This window comes from Dromiciops gliroides, chromosome 3, assembly GCF_019393635.1.
Source record: "Dromiciops gliroides isolate mDroGli1 chromosome 3, mDroGli1.pri, whole genome shotgun sequence".
Lineage (NCBI taxonomy): Eukaryota > Metazoa > Chordata > Mammalia > Microbiotheria > Microbiotheriidae > Dromiciops > Dromiciops gliroides.
Genome location: NC_057863.1, coordinates 541,698,484 through 541,718,906, shown reverse-complemented (window position 1 = coordinate 541,718,906; position 20,423 = coordinate 541,698,484). Strand labels below are relative to the sequence as shown.

Genomic DNA, 20,423 nt, shown 5'->3' with positions numbered 1-20,423 from the left:
AAATGAAGTTATTTATTTTGCTTGACTATACATGTTTGCAACAACCAAAACAATATTTTTTTTCTTACTTTCTCAGTGGGGGGAAGAGTGAGAAGGTTTGAAAAAAGTGAAAAAAGGAACCTTAGATTTATAGTATCTCTTTTTGTAGTGGCAAAGGATTGGGAGCTAAGAGGGTACCATGAGTTTGGGAACGGCTAAACCAAGTATAATATATGAATGTAATGAAATATTATTGTGTGTTAAATTATGAAAAGGATAGCTTCAGAGAAACCCAAAAATATTCATATGAACTGATGCAGAATGAAGTGAGCAGAAGCAGAACAGTTTATAGAATAACAACAGTGTTATAAGGAATAGTCAACATGGTAAACAACTTTGAAAGACTTAAGAACTCTGCTCAGTACAATGATCAACCTTGATTCCAGAGGACCAGTGATGCAGGACCTGTCTGTCTCTGACAGACAGGTGATAGATACAAGATGCAAAAGGTATCTTGCAGATGTAGCATGAGATGTATATCTTAGAACATGAACAATGCAAGAATTTTGATTAACTATTCATGTTCATTACAAGGGTTTTTTTTCTTTCCTTTTCAATTGAAGGTTGAGAGGAAGAAAAATTAATATTTAGTCATTGAAAATTTAAATTAAACTTTTATGAAAAGAGGGAAACTCAGGCAAGAAGGCTAGCACTCTAGACCCAGAAGATTTATAGCTAGAAGAAAACCTAGAGGCCACCTTGTCTCACCCCTTCACTTTACAGCTAGGGAAACTGAGACTCAGGGACGTTAAAAGACTTGCCCAGTATTACACAGGTAGCAAGAGGAAGAGTCGGGATTAGAACCTCTGTTCTCCAACTCCTGAGTCATTGCTCTTTCCCCCATCCCACCCTATCTCCTGTACAAGCTTTTCTCCACTTCTTTGTAAACATAGAGCTCTGTTCCTGTCGAGGTGATGTAACAGTTGTCAGTCTCCCTCTCCTGATACCACTAGTCCTTCTCTCACCTACAGAGTCTTCCACTTCTCTCAGATCCCCCTGGATCATCCACATAATCCCCCCTTTTTCTTTGTTAACTCAAGACAAAGGCTGATTTTTTTAATTTTGATTTTCTTTTATTTCTTTGTTTTTCAGGGCAATGAGGGTTAAGTGACTTGCCCAGGGTCACACAGCTAGTAAGTGTCAAGTGTCTGAGGCTGGATTTGAACTCAGGTCCTCCTGAATCCAAGGCCAGTGCCTTATCCACTGTGCCACCTAACTGCCCCTTTAATTTTGATTTTGATGTGTGTTTTTTTTTCCAAAAAGACTTTTGTTAATAGCTAAGGAAATGAGAAAATAACATTATATAATAGTACAATTCAGCAAGCATTTATTAAGCACCTACAGCATCCAGTATGCACTCTATACTAGGTGCTAGGGAGGGTACACATTTTAGATATGATGTAATCTCTACCCTGATGGACCTTACCTTCTAGTTGGGCAATATAAGACCATCACACTTTGAGGTCTGCTCTAAGAAGCAACATTATATGGTTGCTAAAATAAGCAGCCTTGGCAGAAGGCCCTTGAGTCACCATCCCCTCTGCTGCTATCAGCCCTTTCCTCTCTTTTCCTACACAATCTAGCAAATCACAGTGCCAGGGAAGTGAACCTCTAAAGCTAGGTTGTTTGGTTTGGGGTTTTTGGTAAAATCCTAGGATATAATAGTGAGCTAGAGTTTCCACCAGTATAGGGAAGAGTCAACCTTTCACATCATCCATCACGAGGATCTTCCTTTCCTGGACCTCCGGGCTCTACCCATCACCAACTCCCTACACGACAAAGTGTGCACCCTCTCAGAATAACTAGCCCTTTCTTGGGGGTGGAGTCATCTGCCTCCCAGCCCAGGCACTCAAGCTAGCAATGCCCCATCCCCTGTGGCTGTCACCATGTACACATCACAGCATTTTACTTCTGCTCTGGAGTAATGAAAGAGGTTTCTTTCCCTTGGAATTTAATTTCACGCCTGAGACTCAGTGATTAATTCCCTCCTCCCCCCTTCACCCCACTTTCCAGCCCTTCCTTGGTCATCTTAGCAGTCCCTCTGCTTGCAAATTTTGCAGTGTGCCACAGAATTTGTATATTTTATATCAATTAACTGTTACTTTGAGTAATGCTTCCAGAATACACTATCCTACCAGCTCTCTGTGGTCAGTGAGGAAAGAGGCCATGGAGTTTAAAGAGGAGGGTCAAGGGAAGAAAGGCCATAAAGGTGGAAAGATCAAATGTTCATCTCTAACCCTGAGTGAGGAGTGGGAAAAGAAAGGAGCATCAGTCTTTTTTCTGAAACATAACCAGAAGGGTACAATCAAGATGTTGTTCCAGGACACCAAAAGTAACAAGCACCCCTGAGCAATACAATGCCCTGCTCAATACAATAATCAACCGTGATTCCAGAGGATCATGGCAGCCTCTTGCCCTACCTACCTCTCTCAGCCTTGATTCGCCTTCCTCCGAGGATACTGGCACCAAGATGCCCATCTCATGAAATCTACCTCTGCTGACTTCCATGAATACAGACTTCCTCCTTTCAGCCAAGAGCAATTGTATTCAACTGGAATGGATTAACTCTCCTTCCACTTTGTCCCAGCTGAACTAAACTTGCCTCAGATGCCACCATTCCTAATTATATCTCTAGTCATCTCCCCTTTCTGAGCTACTTCCTGAGAAGAAGCATGGTACAGAAGAAGAGGCAGTAGATTTGAACTTAGAAGACCTGCACTCATATCCTAGTTCTGCCGCTTGTGGAACCGTGGGCAAATCACTTCACTACTCTGGGCTTCAATTTCCACATCTGTCAAATGAGGAGGTTGTACTAGATGATCTTGAGGTTATTAGATTAGATGTTCTATACAATAACCCATATTTATGTATGTGAATGTGTATATATAGATGTGTGTATATATATGCATATGTGTGTGAATTCCCTTCCTTGTCCTTCCTTCCTTCCTTTCTTTTCCCTGCCCTTCTCTCTCTCTCTCTCCCCATATACACACATATGTATATACATATATAGACACATGTATATATAGCCTCTGTTGTTGTTCAGTTATTTTCCAGTCATGTCCAACTCTTCATGACCCCGTTTGGCATTTTCTTGGCAAAGATACTGGAGTGGTTTGCCATTTCCTTCTCCAGCTCATTTTATAGACGAGGGAACTGAGGCATACAGGGTTAAGTGACTTGCCCAAGGTCACACAGCTAGTATGTGTCTGAGGCCAGATTTGAATTCACAAAGATGAATTCTCCTGACTCCAGATCTGGTGCTCTATCTACTGTGTCACCTAGCTATCCTCAATATGACCTCTACCAGCTCTAATTTTTTTTTAGTGAGGCAATTGGGGTTAAGTGACTTGCCCAGGGTCACACAGCTAGTAAGTGTTAAGTGTCTGAGGCCGGATTTGAACTCAGGTACTCCTGACTCCAGGGCTGGTGCTCTATCCACTGTGCCACCTAGCCCCCCAACCCCCTTATTTTATAAATGAAGAAACCATGTCAGGAAGAGTAAGGTAAAGTGCCTTGCCCAGGGTCACACAGCTAGTTAGTTGCTAGGGTGGGATTTGAACCCAGAGCTTCCTCACTCCAGTTCTATTATCCTATGTACTATGCCATACTGCCTTCATCAATCACAGGAATAGAGGAGGAAGGGACCTCAAAGTTCATTGAGTCACACCCCTTTCCTAAGTCACAACCCCCCTCTACAACATCCTGAACAACTGGTCACCCATTAGGAAGTTTTTCCTGATATTGAGCCTAAATTTCCTTTTCCCAACTTCTACCCATTATTCCTAGTTCTGCCTTCTGGGTTCCCACAGAAAAAAAAAAGTCTAATCCCTCCTCCATGGGACAGCCTTTCAAATAACTGTATACAGCCATCATGTCCCTCCTTGTTCCTTCAACTGTTTCTTATGACATGGACTCAAGACCTTTCACTGTCACCAGCCCAAAATGGAATAAAATGCTCCAAACAAGGTCCAACAGGGGCAGAGTACAATGAGACTATCACTTCTTTATTTCCAGAAATTATACCTTCTTTTTTCTGTGGGGCAATGAGGGTTAAGTGAATTGCCCAGGGTAACACAGATAGTGTCAAGTGTCTGAGGCAGGGTTTGAACTCAGGTCCTCCCAAATCCAGGGCCAGTGCTTTATCCACTGCGCCACCTAGCTGCCTCCCCAGAAATTATACCTTCTTAATGCAACCCAAGAATTCCTTGCTGTTTTTGACTGCCACATGACGTTGCTGACTCATATCGTGCTTGTAGTTCATTAAAAACTTTAGACTTGGGGTCAGCTAGGTGGTGCAGTGGATAGAGCACTGGTCCTGGAGTCAGGAGTACCTGAGTTCAAATCCGGCCTCAGACACTTAACACTTACTAGCTGTGTGGTCCTGGGCAAGTCACTTAACCCCCATTGCCTGGCAAAAAAAAAAAACCAAAAACCCTTTAGACTCCATGCTCCACCCCTCCCTTCATCTTGTGTTACTAGAATTGATTATTTTTGCCCAAATGCAAGACTTTATATTTATCCCTCTTGACTTTCATTTTGGCAGATTTAGCTCAATACCTCAGCCTGTCAAGATCTTTTTAGCTATTGATGATCATTCAGTGTGTTAACTATCTCTACCAGTTTTGTGTCACCTATAAATCTGGTGTCCACTCTAGCTATGCCTTTCTCCAAGTCATTTATAAAAATATTGAACATCAAAGGGCCAAGCGCAGATCTCTGAGGTACTGCACTGGACACCACTTCCTGCCAGGTTGACGAGCCATTTCCAGTTACTCTTTGAGTCATTCATCCAACTAGTTCTGAATACATCTAATTGTATAATCATCTAGTCCATATCTCCCCCCATCTTCCCCATAGGAATAGTATGAAATACTTCATCAAAAAACTTTGCTAAAATCCAGGTGGAATATACTACAGAATTCTCCTCATCTACTAATCTAGTAATCCTATCAGGAAAGGAAATGAGGTTAATCTGACATAACCTCTTCTTGATGAATCTGTGCTGCCTCTTTGTAACCACTGTCTCCCTGTCTACATGTTCACCAGCCATCCCTATAATGTTCCTTTCTAAAAAAATATTTTCAGGAATTGAAGTCAAGCTCAGAAACCTATAATTTGCAGATTCTGTTTTCTTAAACCCTTTTTTAGAAAATATGGTCAACATTTGCCCTTCTCCAGACTTGTATCATTTTCCATCTCCCCATCTTTCAAACATCACTGATGGCCACTTAGCAATCATATAAGCCCCCTCTTTAGTACCAGAGGGTGTGGGGGTGTGGTTCATTTGGACCGGATGCACTTGAATTCATCAAGGACACTTGGGTGTTCCCTTACTATCTCTTTACTTATCTGGGAACATCAACTCCTTGTTAAGTCATTTTTGTTCTGACATTTCTAATGCAAAGGTCTTTCTCCTTGGTAGGAAAACCAGAAACAAAATAAAACTTCAGCAGTTCTGCCTTCCCTCTGTTGTCAGCTAAAAGGTCCTTTTCCTTCTTTTATTCCTTTCTAGTGTAGCTAAGAGTAAAGAAATGAACCTTTTTTTGTAATATTTAGGTGCTCTGGACAGCCTCAGTTTATTTTGAACTTTAGCATTCCTGACATATTTTTACAGGTCAGTGTCATGTTCATTCACTCTTTATATTATTTGATCTTGTTTCCATCTTCTATACATTTCTTTTTAAAATACAGGTTTGTCGGTGAGTACCCCATGCATCCACATTAGTGTCTTGAGACAAGTCTCATTTTCCCCTCCTCATTGTAATGGTTTCTCTTTGTGTCTTCAGAATTCCATTCTGGAGTCTCTCCCTTCCTTCCTGAGAGTGAATTCCCCTGTGGTATTTTAATCTATAGAGTCCTACCTGTCTTTTCTTTGAGCCCTCCTAAATCTGTTTTCTAAAATCTGGATGTCAGACTGTACAAGCATCTCCTTACTTCTCTATCACAAACCCAAGAAGGAATAATTACTTTTCTTCCTCTCTCTGCCTCAGATTTCCATCATTTTCTACCCCACCACCGAGTTCTTTATGAGAATGAGATCTGGAATAGAGTTTCCCCTGTTGGCTCTTCCATCTGCTGAAGGATGAAATTATCACTAAGATTCTGTGTATGAATTCAGAAGATCCTAGATTTTAGAGCTAAAAGGAAACTTTGGGGGTCATCTAGTCCAAACCTCCACATTTTATAAATGAGAAAATGGAGGTTCAGACAGGTTAAGAGACTTGTCCAATATCACACAAGTAATAAGCAACAGGACTAGGATTGAAATTCCAGTTCGCTGCCACCAAATCCATCAGTCTTTCCACTGTATTGCACTACAAATGAGATAATATACATAGAGCACTATTTTTTTAAGTCAGGCAATTGGGGTTAAGTGACTTTCCCAGGGTCACACAGCTAGTAAGTGTTAAGTGTCTGAGGCCAGATTTGAACTCAGGTACTCCTGACTCCAGGGCCAGTGCTCTATCCACTGTGCCACCTAGCTGCCCCCATAGAGCACTTTTAAAGTCTGAAAGTCCTTTAGAAATCCCTGATTGCCCCCCCAAAAAAATGAATCTGAGAACTATAGAGGAGGACAGAGCAATAGTTTCAAGTCAGGACCTTTGGAAACAAGAATTAGGCCCAAGGCCAGTGGAATTGGGGAGGAATTAACTCTCAAGGATAGGACCAAGTGATATCACTTGGGCTGGAGGGTCTTCCCCTGCATCCCTATCTTTTATCCCCTGGTCCTTTCCTTTTGTTTCTTTCTAGCCCTCATTCCCGCTTCTTTTCCACTCCCCTCTTCTTTCTCCCTCCAGCTGTCTCTGTCTTCTTTTCCTTCTCTTGTCCTTTCATCCTGTTTCTAACAACAACAGTTATAATAAGCCCTTCTACATTTTATTTAAAGCCAGGAGGTCACTAAGATAGAGAAAAACTGGACGCCCATGGCCACAAAGAAGAAAGGACACTGAAGTTTACAAAGCATTTGAAAATACCCTGCTCCCCACCATAAGCCTGTTCATCCTGTTTTAGAGATAAAGAAATCTGGTTCTCACATAGCTAGTAAGTGGATGAAACCAAGAAGAGAGACCAAGGCTCCTGCCTCCTCAGACCATTGTTCATTCAACTACATACCATCTTGCCTCTTTACGTGCCTCTTTTTCCTTATAAAGTTTTCATTGATATAGTTTGTTCTTTACAGCACCTTCTTCCGCCTTCTCCACTCAGGGAGTTGTCCTTTATAAAAAGAATAAAAAAGAGAGAGAGGGCAGAAAAGGCATTAAAACCAACCAGTTTATCAACAAGGCAATTAGGTGGCATAATGGAGTGAGTGCTGGCCCTGAAGTCAGTAGGACTCATCTTCTTGAGTCCAAATCTGGCTTCAGACACTTATTAGCTGTGTGACCCTGGGCAAGTCACTCAAACCTATTTGCCTCAGTTTCCTCAGCTGTAAATTGAGCTGGAGAAGGAAATGGCAAACCACTCAAGTATCTTTGCCAAGAAAACCCCAAATGGGGTCACAAAGAGTTGAACAGGACTGAATAACAACAACAACAACATATCAACTAGGTCTGATAGTATATGCCATTTTCCTCACCCATAGACCTCCATCTCTGCAAAGAGGAGACTAAGATACGTTCTCATCAGCCCTGGACTTCCTATTGCTCTCTGCTCTGGAATCATCTTTTTAAAAATTCTCTCACCCCTTAATTTTATTTTATTGTTTTGGATGTCATCCCATCTTAGTCAACTCACACCCACATCCTCTCTCTGTATAGACTCCTTCTAACTGCCCTATTAAAGAAAAAGTTCTTAGGAATTACAAGTATCATCTTCTATTGTATGATGTAAACAGTTAAACCGTATCGAATCCCTCATAATTTCTCTTCTTCTGGAATTATCATGCCTTCTAGACCAAGGCCTATTGGCCCTAGGTCTTGCCTGGATCAGGGGAGAGGGCCGTGTTAGAGTGGGAGCTGATGTGGTGGGAATAACACAGATACTTTCTGAAGTGTGTTCTTGAGGGCCCCCTGAGTGTGACACTGCACAAAAGCAAATTATTATTTTTGCTTGTTCTGAATATTTCCTTAGGATCATTATGTGGCCTCTGGGCTTTGGTCCAGGTCCCTGACCCTTCTGTACTCCCTTATCTCCTGGCTAGTGTTAACATCCTCTTTTGCCTTACAGACCCAGCTGAATCAACCCCCACCATCCTTGACAGCTTCCACTCCAGGGAAGTGAGGGCAGGTCAGACAGTGGAGTTGCCCTGCACTGCCTCAGGCTACCCTGCCCCAGCAATCAGATGGCTCAAGGATGGGCGGCCCCTCCCCACAGACAGCCGCTGGACCAAACGCATCACCGGGCTGACCATTAGTGACCTGCGGGCTGAGGACAGTGGCACCTACATCTGCGAGGTCACCAATACCTTTGGCTCAGCTGAAGCCACAGGCACCCTCACAGTAATAGGTGAGTACACATGGGTTACCAGCATCTGGTCCACATGAGTTCCCAGGGTCAAGACTCCATTCTGGACTTCTTGCCTCAAAATACTGATTTTGATAATGCCCCCCATGCTAATAGTAGGACATTTTTTCTAGTGGCCTTTAAAATAACCCATGTTCTTCCAACCAAGGAAAGAGATCCAAAGTGTTTGTCTTTGAAGCTAGCACCTAGCGCAATGTCTGGCATACAGTGGGCGCTCAGAAACTAATTGTTTGATATCTATTTCCTAGGACCAGGTAGCCTGGCCCCCTCAAAATGTCCCTCCTCTGTTGAAGAAAGTTGTTTCATGTTGTTGGGAGCAGATGGGGGCTACATTAGGGTAAAGAATATTAAAGCCCATTCCAGTCACTTGGATATGAGATGTCTCTCTCCCTCTTCTCTCCTCCAACTCATTCTCTCCCCTCTGCCAAATAATGGATTGTTCATATAAAAGAAAGAATTAAGGAACCTCAGGAGCTAAGAAGGAAAGATGTTGTGTGTAGGCTAATCACAGTCCTCCTTGCCATTTCTCAGTGTGGAACAGAAAAAAGTACATTGACTGATTGTACCTTGTCCATCCATCCATCCATCCATCCATCCATCCATCCATCCATCCATCCATCCATCCATCCATCCATCCATTCATCCATCCATCCATCAATCCATCTATCCTTCCCTCCATTCATCCATTCAACAAATCATTCAACAAATACTTACAAAGTACCTTCTAAGAGCAAGGCACCAAGCTGGCTGCTGGGAATACAAAAATAGATCCATCACCAGCTGAATTCTTAAAGGGCTTATGATCTAATAGGGGGAAAGGCATGGAAACCCAATACAATATGGTATGGTAGAAAAGGTATATTTGGAATTAAAGGGTCTCTAATCATATCCTAGATCATCCATTTAATCCCTTTGTGACCTGGGACAAGTCATTTAATCTTTCTAGCTCTCAGTTTCCTCATCTGTAAAATTAGGAGATTGGACCAGACCAGTGGTTCTCAGATGTTTCCATAGTCAGTCCACAAGAATTTGTCAAGCACTTACTATGTGTCGGGCACTGCACTAAGCACTGGAGATACAAAGAATGGCAAAAGGTAGTCCTTGCTCTCAAAGAGCTCACATGCTAATGAGGAACATGAAAACAATTATGCTTAAAAAAAAGCTATATACAAGCTAAGTTGAAGATAATCAATAAAGGGAAGATATCATAATAAAAGGAAGTCAAGAAGGTGAAATTTTAGCTGGAGCTTGAAGGAAGCCAGGGGGCAGAGATGAGGAAGAGAGAACATTCCAGTGAAAATGCCCAAAGTCTACAGATGGAGTATGTGCAAGTGGCTGCAAGAAGCCCAGTCTCACTGGATCTCAAAATACATAATGGGGGGGTAAGATATATGATGACTGGACAGGTGGGAGGGAAGCAGGTTAGGAAAAGGTTTGCATACATATCAGAGGTATCCTGGTGGTAATAGGGAGCCACTAGAGCTGATTGAGTAGGGAAGTGATATGGTCAGACCTGTGCTTTAGGAAGATCCCTTTGACATCTGAGTGGTAGATGAAGTAGAGCCGGGAAAGACTTAGAACCCTTCGGTTGAAACAAAACTTTGGCCAAAACCTAGTAGTAAGACCTGTAAAATTATTATTGTCAGTGCCTATTGACAAATAATAGGTGTTTCACAGTTCCTTACAGCACAGTTTAAGAAACATTAAATGAATTAAATGACCACTAAGATCACTTTCAACCCTCTCTGATCCTGTGATACAAGTGGAAATGGTATTCTTGTCAAGAAGAGGTCCAGACAAGCTGCTCTGAACCCTCTGAGGAGAAAGGGCTCATTTGGGGTTGGGGGAGAGGCCGGAAAGAGAAGGAGGTTACTTCTAAGTTGGGACTTGAAAGGGGAACTTCCAATAGACAAACGTGCATATAAAGTACCCATCTCATACATAGGAGCAGAGGGGTATCGGGATAAACAGAAACACAATGCTGGAAACACAAGCATCCATACCTGTGTCACTTTCCTAAGTAAATGAGGAAATTGGCCTGGTGAGGTGGCACACACCCATAAATCCCAGCTACCAGGGAGGTTGAGGCTGGCAGATCTCTTGAGCTCAAGAGTTCTGATCTGCAGTGGGCTATGCAGATTGGTTGTCCACCCTGACTTCAGCCAATTGGAGACCCCTGGAAAGTATGCATCACCAGCTTGCCTAAGGAAGGGAGAACTAGCCCAGGTCAGACATGAAGTAGGCCAAAGCTTCTGTGTCAGTCAATAGTAGGATGAGGCCTGTGACTAACCCCCGAACTTCCAACCTTGGTGATATACTTTAAAAAAAAAAGTAAAAGGAAAGGACACAGATGGGTCACTATGTGTGTGCACATTCATGGACACATGAGGAAGGAGAAGAGTGGGCAGCTTGGACATAAATGAAGCTGCTCATTGCTCACTAGGCTACCAAGCCACCAGCATCTGACTCAGTCTCTTTTTATATGAAGTGAGAAATGGTTTTGTATAGTAATAAAAGTGCTAGATTAACAGTCAGAAATTTTCCAAGAATAGCTATGTGACCTTGAGCAAGCCTTCCCTCTCTGGGCCTCAGTTTACTAATCTGTACAACTAGGGACTCAGGCTAGAGGATATCTAGGGTTCTTCCTTCCGTCTGTGCTTGGGAGTCTATATATTCTTGGCTTTCCAGAATTTATGGGGATGAGGCGGGACGGGGATGTGTGAGGATGATACGGAGGGATGTGGGGCATGTTCCTGGTGGGCTGTGTGGGAACCTGCCCTTTTTGCACTTTCCCAGGATAGGAGGGGTGTGAAGCAGAGGTGACCCGAAACCCCTGTGCATTTGTTCTCCCCAAGAGCAACATAGGAGGTTGCATGTTCAGAACTGAAGAGGTGTTAGAAGGGGATCTGAGAGTAGAGTGGGGCCCCATTCACAGAATGGGTCATTTAGAAAACAGAATATCCCAGAAAGCTCTTTTTCTCACCCTTGCCTTCCTCCTACCATAGCTGAGGGGCACAGAGATTCTTGAGGCCCCTCCCCTCCCCAAGATGGTGCCCATTCCTTGGCTTTGTCTGATGATCTGCTCTTCCGGGGATCAAACTATAGAGTCCAGGGTCTGTTCCCCCTCCCCTTCCTCAGGCTGCACAGGGAGCTAGAGTGTGATATTATCTATGGTACTACTGTGGCAGAGCTGTCCCACTGAGATTTACAGCGTGGCTGGAAGAGCAGACAGCGTTCCCCAGCAAATCAACCCCATGTGTTGAGAACGACAGTAAGTGATGTAAATGCTTTGGATGAAATGCTGAAAGTTCGATATTAAGGTGCCTTGTGTTTCCTGTCGGGACCTGAGCTGTATTAAATAAGCCCAAGACATGTGAGCAGCAGAAAGATGGATTGGGATGTGGGGGTGAGAGTGAGATTTAGGTTTGGCTTAATGCATCCTCCCCGCCGGAGCATGACTGGACACACAGTTACATGGGGCACTTCCATTAAGACCTGGGAGCCACCTCACAACGGCTAAGCAGAGCTGGGGTCCCCTTCCCTTCCTGAGCTCACACACATGCACACACACAATCATCCAGGTAGAGAAATGCAGGGCCAGAGCTTCTGCCAAAAAAAAAAGATAGAAAGTTCTTAAGTGGAAGAAGACCAGGGGATCTCTGTTCATTGATGAAGCTCATAAACACTGACTCATAAATTTAGGGATCCAGTTAGGGATGAAGCACTTGGGCAGCAGGAGGGGGAAGAAGCAACATGCCTGGATGTGGATAACTGTTGCAGTCCTAAACCCTGGCCCAAGACACAAATACACACACATGTCCTCACAGATACAGGCATTTACTCATATCCTGGCACACGTATGCACATTAAAAACCATACCAGGGGGCGGCTAGGTGGCGCAGTGGATAAAGCACCGGCCCTGGATTCAGGAGTACCTGAGTTCAAATCCGGCCTCAGACACTTGACACTTACTAGCTGTGTGACCATGGGCAAGTCACTTAACCCCCATTGCCCTGCAAAAAAAAAACAAAAAAAAAACCATACCAGCATAGATATAAACACACACATGCACATGCCAACCAACATCCATCACCTCCTCCATGCGCACACACATGTGCTAAGACATTGATATTCATAGATGCTTTCCTGGGCAGCCTCCCTCCTAACATGGCCTTCTCCGCAGACTAGGGCATCCTTCCCTCAGCAGCCTCTGTTAGACCATGCACACACACATTGTATACATGCATGCACATGCATGTGCAGTCATGCACACAAACACACACTCATAGCCACACACCTAGGCATGCACACGTGTGTATGGACATATATGCATACCTATACACACCATATCTGAACACGCAAGCACATGTGGTGCTCCTCTAAAGTCAGGGCTATGCCAGGTGGTCATAGCAGAAGGTATAGGACAAGGACATTCCAGCTGATCCATCACAGTCATTGTATCAGTTGGCTGTGATGCCTACTTAGTCTTCCCTGATGGTTTTTCATTGCCAAGTTCAAGAAGAGGAAAGTTTTGGGAACTGCTCTTTCTTTGAGTGGGTAGGTTTGGGGGAGCAGGCACCAGGCATCCTGAGTACCAGGTAGGAAGCCAACACCTGCTTCATTGTTTAATGACATTCCCAGGCAGCTGGGCACAGGTTCCAGGGCAAGCCGAGGGGCTGGGGGAGTCCTGCCTACTCTGAGTCTGTCCCACTCCCCCAGGCAGCCATTGGGGACCCCATAGCTGTTTGTTCTCTGTAGTACAAGACCCCAGGGCAGGCTGAGCCCAAGAGAAATAGAAAGCAAAGAGGCCTGGATAGGTAGCAGCACAGGGTTAGGGAGAGGAGGAGGAGAAAGAAAGCAGGGATGAAGGCTATGGAAACTCTTTCTTCGTCCAGCCTCCTTAGAATGTGTGCAGCCTAGTGGCCGGGGGTGATTCCCGTGGATTTACATAGCAAAAGTGGTGTCAAAGCTGAAGAAATCATCCCCATGGACATTCAAAGCATCCCTCCCCCCTCAGTTAGCTGGAGAGGACTGAGCCTCTGCTTGGAAAAGAGAGGGTACAAATCTTAGGCTCACAGAACAGTGGGGCTGGAGGGAACCTTAGAGATCACATAATCTAGCCCCCTCATTTGACAGACAAAGAAACTGAGGCACAGAGAGCTTAAGGGATCTTCTGAGAACCATACAATTAGCATCAGAGGAAGATTTTGAATCCAGATCTCTCCTGACCCAAAGTCACTATTCTGCCTTTAAGTGACTTGTCCAAGGTCACACAGCCAGATAGTGGCAAAACTCGAACTCAGACCCAGGCCTCCCAACTCCCAAGGCCATGCTGTTTCCCCTACACCACCAGCAGTAAGCCTTTTTTTCTTCTCTTTTTCCCTCCTCCCTCCTTGGCCCACCCTGGCCCAGACCCCCTCCATGTGACCCTGACGCCAAAGCAGCTGAAGACAGGCATCGGCAGCACCGTCATCCTGTCCTGTGCCCTGACTGGCCCCCCGGAGCTCACCATCCGCTGGTACCGCAACACAGAGCTGGTGGTGCCGGATGAGACCATCTCTATCCGCGGGCTCAGCAACGAGACCCTCCTCATCACCTCCGCCCAGAAAAGCCACTCCGGGGCTTACCAGTGCTTCGCCACGCGCAAAGCCCAGACGGCTCAGGACTTCGCCATCATTGTTCTGGAGGGTGAGCAGAGTGGAAGGGAAGGGGCTGAAAGAGCAGTCAGGGGACCACCTCCAAACACACCCTCCCACACAATTCAGCCACTGTCTAGGGCAAGCCCTACCTCATGATGGCCTCTACCCGTAGAAAACAAAGCCCCCTAGCCAAGACTGTCTCCCCTACCACCTGTCACAGTGCCTGAAATTCCACCATTACAGTGATTCATTCCTTGGGGTTCTGAAGGCTTTTTATCTTCTAGAATCCCTGCTGAAATGCAACTAGTCTCCCATGGTTTCTGGGGATCAATCATACTTGAAGCTTCTATCAGCTCACACCTCAGGGAGGATTAGTTGACAGCTAGCGGAGAGCAAGGACACAGGATGGGGGTGGGAGGAAGGAGAGGGTTGTGGAAAGGGGAGTGGGAGGATGTCTTACAGGCCAGGCCCACTTCCCGCCTTTGCTGAGGGCCAGGCCTGCTCTGGGGATGCTGCAGAACTAGAGACTACCAGCAAGTATCAGGGGCTTTAGCTCCCTCAGAGTTAGGTGCAGCCCGCCCCTGGAGTTTTCATGGGATCCTGCAGCTAGAACATGCGTTTGTGTCATGGTGCTTCACAAAGTGTCTTACATAGATTATCTTACTTAAATAATAGCAATAAGTAGCCTCAGGTGGATGGGTCACAGACTGGGGAGTCTGGCCCTGGCTTAGATCAGGCATTCCAACCCCAAATGTGTGATATGCAAATGTGGTAAAAATAATAACAAAAATCATTTATTCCTGAATAGCAGTTTTTAAATTTGCAAATTAATAATCTCTCATCTTCCTGTATCTAGCACTTTTACATTTACAAAGTGCTTCCCTCATGACAATCCTGCAAAGCACTTGAGTTCAACTGTCATCCCTATTTTAGGAAACCGAGCCTCAGAAAAGTGAAGTGACTTGCCCAGGGTCAATCAGCTAATTAATGATGGCATCCGGATTCAAGCCCAAGTTTTCTGATTCCAAATCAAACATTCTTTTCACTACACCTCATTTTACATCTGTTTGGTCCTCACAGTCACCTGATATGGTAGGACAAGCATCATTATCTCCACATTAAAGATAAGGAAACTGAAGCAAAGAGGGACTCAGTGATGGCCTAAAAATCACAAACCAGTTAGAAGCTGAGGTAGGATTAGAACCCAGATCTTCTGACTCTCAGGCCCAGGCTCTTTCTGTTACAAGGACCACAACGGGCTAGTGTTGCTTCTCCAGCTCTGGCTCCTTTTGCTGGAGCAGTGACATTGTCCTGGGTCTCCATCAACCTCTTTCCTCTCTGCTGGGGTGGGGGAAAGGCCCAAGGGACCCACTCTGTGTTATGTGGTGATGCCAAGGCTGGTTTCCTCCTGCCCCTCCCCAGATGGGACACCCCGCATCATCTCCTCCTTCAGCGAGAAGGTGGTAAACCCTGGGGAGCAGTTCTCACTGATGTGCGCAGCTAAAGGCGCCCCACCTCCCACCGTCACCTGGGCCCTGGATGATGAGCCGATCCAGCGGGATGGCGGGCACCGCACCAACCAGTACACCATGTCAGACGGCACGACCATCAGCCACATGAATGTCACGGCCCCCCAGATCCGAGATGGGGGTGTCTACCGATGCGCTGCACGGAACTCAGTGGGCAGTGCTGAATACCAAGCGCGAATAAACGTAAGAGGTGCCTGTCTACATTTAAATATCAGAATAGGCTATTAATTTCCTTTGTCATCTTTATGGTCACCGTTATCATTGTGGTTATTATTATTGATTATTATTGTTACTTATGCTTTTGATTTGGGTGGAGGAGCTCACTCTCTCCCCACCCCCACTGTCTCTCTCGCTCCTCTCTCTGGACCACGCCCCACCCCCTTATTCTACCATTCTTACTTGTGTATGTGTATATAAGTGGTGTAGTTTATTCCCCATCCTCTTCTACCTTAGTCCTCTCCCTCCTCCTGCTTTTTACCTCTTTAATTCTTTCTCTCTTCTCTTCCTCTATCCGGTCACTTTGGGGCTTGGGCATGCCACTGATTCACGAACTATCCAACTCCCCTTGTCCCTGCGTGTAGGTCCTACAAGGACTAGGAAGGAAGAGGTCACTGGGGATCAGAGAGTTGATAAAGTTATCTTCCTCTTACCCCACCATTTGAGAAGTGAAAGTAATAAGTCCAGCTGCCCCCTAGTCAAGGATTAGACTCTGAATAACCAATGGAAAGAGTTGAGACCGCGGTAAAGCTAAATCATGGAAGTGTGAGCTAAGAAGGGATCAGAAAGAGTCTTCAACTCCAGGTCTGGAAGGTAGGGTTGTAGTCAAGGAGTCAGACCCTAGCCCAGTCCCACATGGGTTTTATTTCTTTTCTACCATCTTCCTCATTCAATCTTTACTGGCTAGCTGCTCAAAGATACAGAGGCAGTGGCCCCTTTGTCATGGGATGGGGCGGGGGGAGTACTGGATCTGGAGTCAAAAGAAATGGGCTGAAATTACAGGTCTAATAACTGATAGCTGTATGACCTTAGACAAGTCACTTCTACCATCTTACCCTCAGTGTCCTCCTGAGTTAATGAGAGGGTTGGATTCCATCTCTAAGGGATCTGCCGTGTCTACAATCTATTCTTCACCATGATGCCATCCTACCCAATCCTGAGATGCACTTAGGCAATGGTTGTGACCATGATAACCACGTGACCACAACACAAAGCATGTGTCTGCTTTGTTCAATGGGGTGAAGGAAAGTAGAGCAAACCTTAACTGTCCACTTTCCTCTGGTAGATGTGCAAATTTCTGTAGAATACTACATGGCACTTATGTGAGGAAAAAGGTACAGCAATATGGGTCATCCCTGGTCATCCTCTAGTTTATTTTTCATGGCCATCACCCTAATGGGGGGGGTTTCAATACCAAAGATGGTACTCTTGGGTCTTGGCCTCCTCCTACTGTCTCTTCCTCTCTGGTAGTGCCCTCCTTCCCTACCCAGTCCATTATAACCCCGCATATACTTTTCACTGCAAAAAAGAATTTATAAATGCTAGGCAAAGATTGAAATTACGTTCCCTGTACATTACTGCACACCAGGGTCTTTGAGCCTTAACTTGGGCACATGAGATTTGACATCACAAAATTGATTCCTCCATCTCCTGGAGAGCAAAATTTTCTGGTATTTAAAAAAAATGTGTGGATCTCTCCTTTGCCCTTTAGGTCACCTGGATCTTTCTTTTTTGAGAGACTGTAGTGCTCTAAGGTTTGCAGATGTGCCACATCACTAACAGAATATTCATGTGTTTTCTTTAAAAGATGACAAATTGGTATAAACAAAAGTTGAGAACTATCTTTACATGTAACAGGAAAAAAATAAAATACTTTATTAAAAAAAAGATGACAAATTGGAGTTTAAGATTATCAAAAGCCCAGTGGCAATTTCCCAAATTCCATACAGCCTTCTCTCTTCTTCTTCAGTTCTGGGTCTAGCTCATCTTTCAACTTCTATGCCTGTCCTAGGCATATGTAGTGATGGACTAGCTCAGTGAAGAAGCCTTCCATCTGCATGCCATTGTTTGCATATTAGACATTTTTCATCCATTTAGCTGCTCACATGTGGATGGTTATGAAAACATCTTGAATCATCATGGATTATTCAAGTGAGTGATGATTATTTTAGTAATTATAGATCTTATTGGGGAGGCCCTGAAATGTATTGGGACCTAATTCAATTATGAAAATATTATCTCATAAAGGAATATCTAGAGCAGAGGTCTAGCAGGTAGTCTGAAAAACTCCTGAGTGTGGCAAGTACCACATTAAAATGTAACTGGGGAAAAAACAAATAAACATGTAATTGGGAAAGATTTCACAAAATAAATACAAAATACAATACAAGATAGGTAATGTTAACTTGTGGTTTTCTAAGTCAATATGCACCCCACAGGGATCACTTCTATTTGAGTTTGACACCACTGATCTAGAGTACCTCCCTGTCTGTGAATTTCTCTTCTGGACCCTTTGTAGGGCATCTTCCATTACAGTGTCAAACACCTTTAGCAAGCATACCTAGTTAATGCTTCCTTTAACATTAAAATCAGTGTTGTGCAAGAGGGCTACCACATATTTTAATGATAACCAATACATAAGGGACAGTAGGAGGCAGCGGTATAGTGGAATAAGCACTTGTTCTGGAGTCACATGCTATGGGCTCAAATCTCACTTCTGATTTTTCCTTGTCTATATGACCTTGGGCAGGTCATTTAGGCCTCTTTAGGCCTCAGTTTCCTCATCTATAAAATTAGAGAGATGGCTAGAGAAGATGCATGACCAGAAAAGGAGGTGGACCAGTCACACAGGAGAGGGAAGGATAATAGGTAGATGTCCCAAGTGCTGTCCACTGGTACCCAAAGAATGTTCAGAAACCTCAAGCAAGATCTACAGCTTGTTGGGTAGAGGAGCTAAAGGATAATACAAACAGACATCTCATTGGATGAGAAGGCACAGATGGGCAGTGATCTACACTAATGGGAGGAATGCCCACATTAATGACATCTTAGAGCCATTGAATTATTGATATATAAGTACAAAAACATGCATTTCTAAAAATAAGTGTCCTGCATTGTGTCTCCCTACACATCATGTCCTGGACAGCTATGTGATACACCTATCCTTAGTCTCAGCCTTGGTCACCAGTCCAATTATCCACCTAGCATTTCCTCCACTGTGAGGGAAGTTTGGGAAGCCAACTGTATATAGTCAAGATAAATCACAAATTGAGACTCAAATTATTCATCTCTCTTGGCTCAGTTTTATAACACAAAATAATCCCTTCCAGGTGCTCCTGTCATCACTCCCATTTAAGTCTCAAGGTCTCGCCTCTTGGGATTATAGTTATTCTTAGTACTTAATATTATTATTTTTAACAATAATAGCTCACACTTATGTGGTATTTTAAGGTTTATAACACAAAATAATCCCTCCCAGGTATTACTGTCATCACTCCCATTTATGATCATTAACCTCATTAAGATTATGGTTATTTGTGTTGCTATTAAAAATAATAATAGTTCATATTTATAGAATTTTAAAGGTTTATTAAGGACCTGGTGAAATAGGTAGAACCACAAGTGATATTATCCTCATTTTATGGAAGAGGAAACTGAAGCTCGGAAAGAGAGTTTCTTTCTGGCTCTAAATTCCGTTACCTTCTACGAATGTGTGAGAAATAATTGTTAATGCCCAGTATCATGGGGAACTTCAGACCCCTCCCCCTTTTTATTAAAGTCAGTGTCCATCCCAACACCACACCCAGATAGAAGCAAGCATGTTGCCTCAGTGTGGGTGGGGTCCAAATTCTTTGGACTGATTATCTCATATAGAGATAGGGTCCCAAATCAGAAGGACTCTCCGTCCTTTTGACCTGATGGAATCCACCTCTCATTATGTGAACCAGTTAGATTTCATCTATGTATAGGGATCTGCCTCTTATAATAACCTGGAAAAGTAGCCTCTTTGGACCAGGAGAGGCTAGGGAGCCACTGTGTCAATCCCTCACTGGTGGGGACTGATAATAAGCTTATCCAAAATTGTGTCTCTCGTAATTATTTTTAACCATCACAAATGAACATCTCCGGACATTTTCAGATTAGTCTGTCCTCTTTCTGTCCTCCAGTTCCAGGCTAAGCCCCCACCTTTCAGCCCTCTCTTTTGGTCCCTGGAGAGGGCCAAGGAGTCCTGTATGGACTCCAGGTACTTTTTTTAAAGTATTTCCTTGACTCTGGCTATAGGAATCCTGTTCTCTATTCTCTTTGCCCCAGTAATAGGCTCTATGATAGGACTGGGTCCTTAGTCTCTGTTTCACATCACCAAATTCTATACTCCTTCTCCCTCCACACCCCTGCCTACACAGTTAGTTTTGTTTAAAAAAAAATACCTTTTGAACATTTCTTACTCTACTACCCCAGGCATCATCTCCCTACTGTAAAATGAGCTGGAGAAAGAAATGGTAAACCCCTCCAGTATTTTTGCCAAGAAAACTCCAAAAATGGAGTCACAGAGTCAGGCATGACTGAAATGACTGAACAACAAAAAGTCCCTTGAATGTTAGGGCTGGAAGAGACCTTTGTGATTCTTCATTGTAGAGAAAAAGAAACTGAGGAAACTGAATGGAATGACTTATCTGAGGTCACACAACTAGTTGTTGGCAGAGCTGGGATTTGAACCGAGGTGCCCTGACTCAGAGTCCAGTGCTCTGGATAG

At 44.1% G+C, this 20,423-nt stretch overlaps 1 protein-coding gene across 1 annotated transcript in view; it reads left to right on the top strand.

Moving 5' to 3' along the window:
• DSCAML1 (DS cell adhesion molecule like 1) overlaps window positions 1-20,423 on the top strand; it is a 529,481-nt gene that overhangs the window by 387,658 nt on the left and 121,400 nt on the right. The window contains 3 exon segments of the mRNA XM_043998101.1: window positions 8,209-8,487; window positions 13,918-14,193; window positions 15,567-15,863. Coding sequence (XP_043854036.1) covers window positions 8,209-8,487; window positions 13,918-14,193; window positions 15,567-15,863 — 852 coding nt within the window.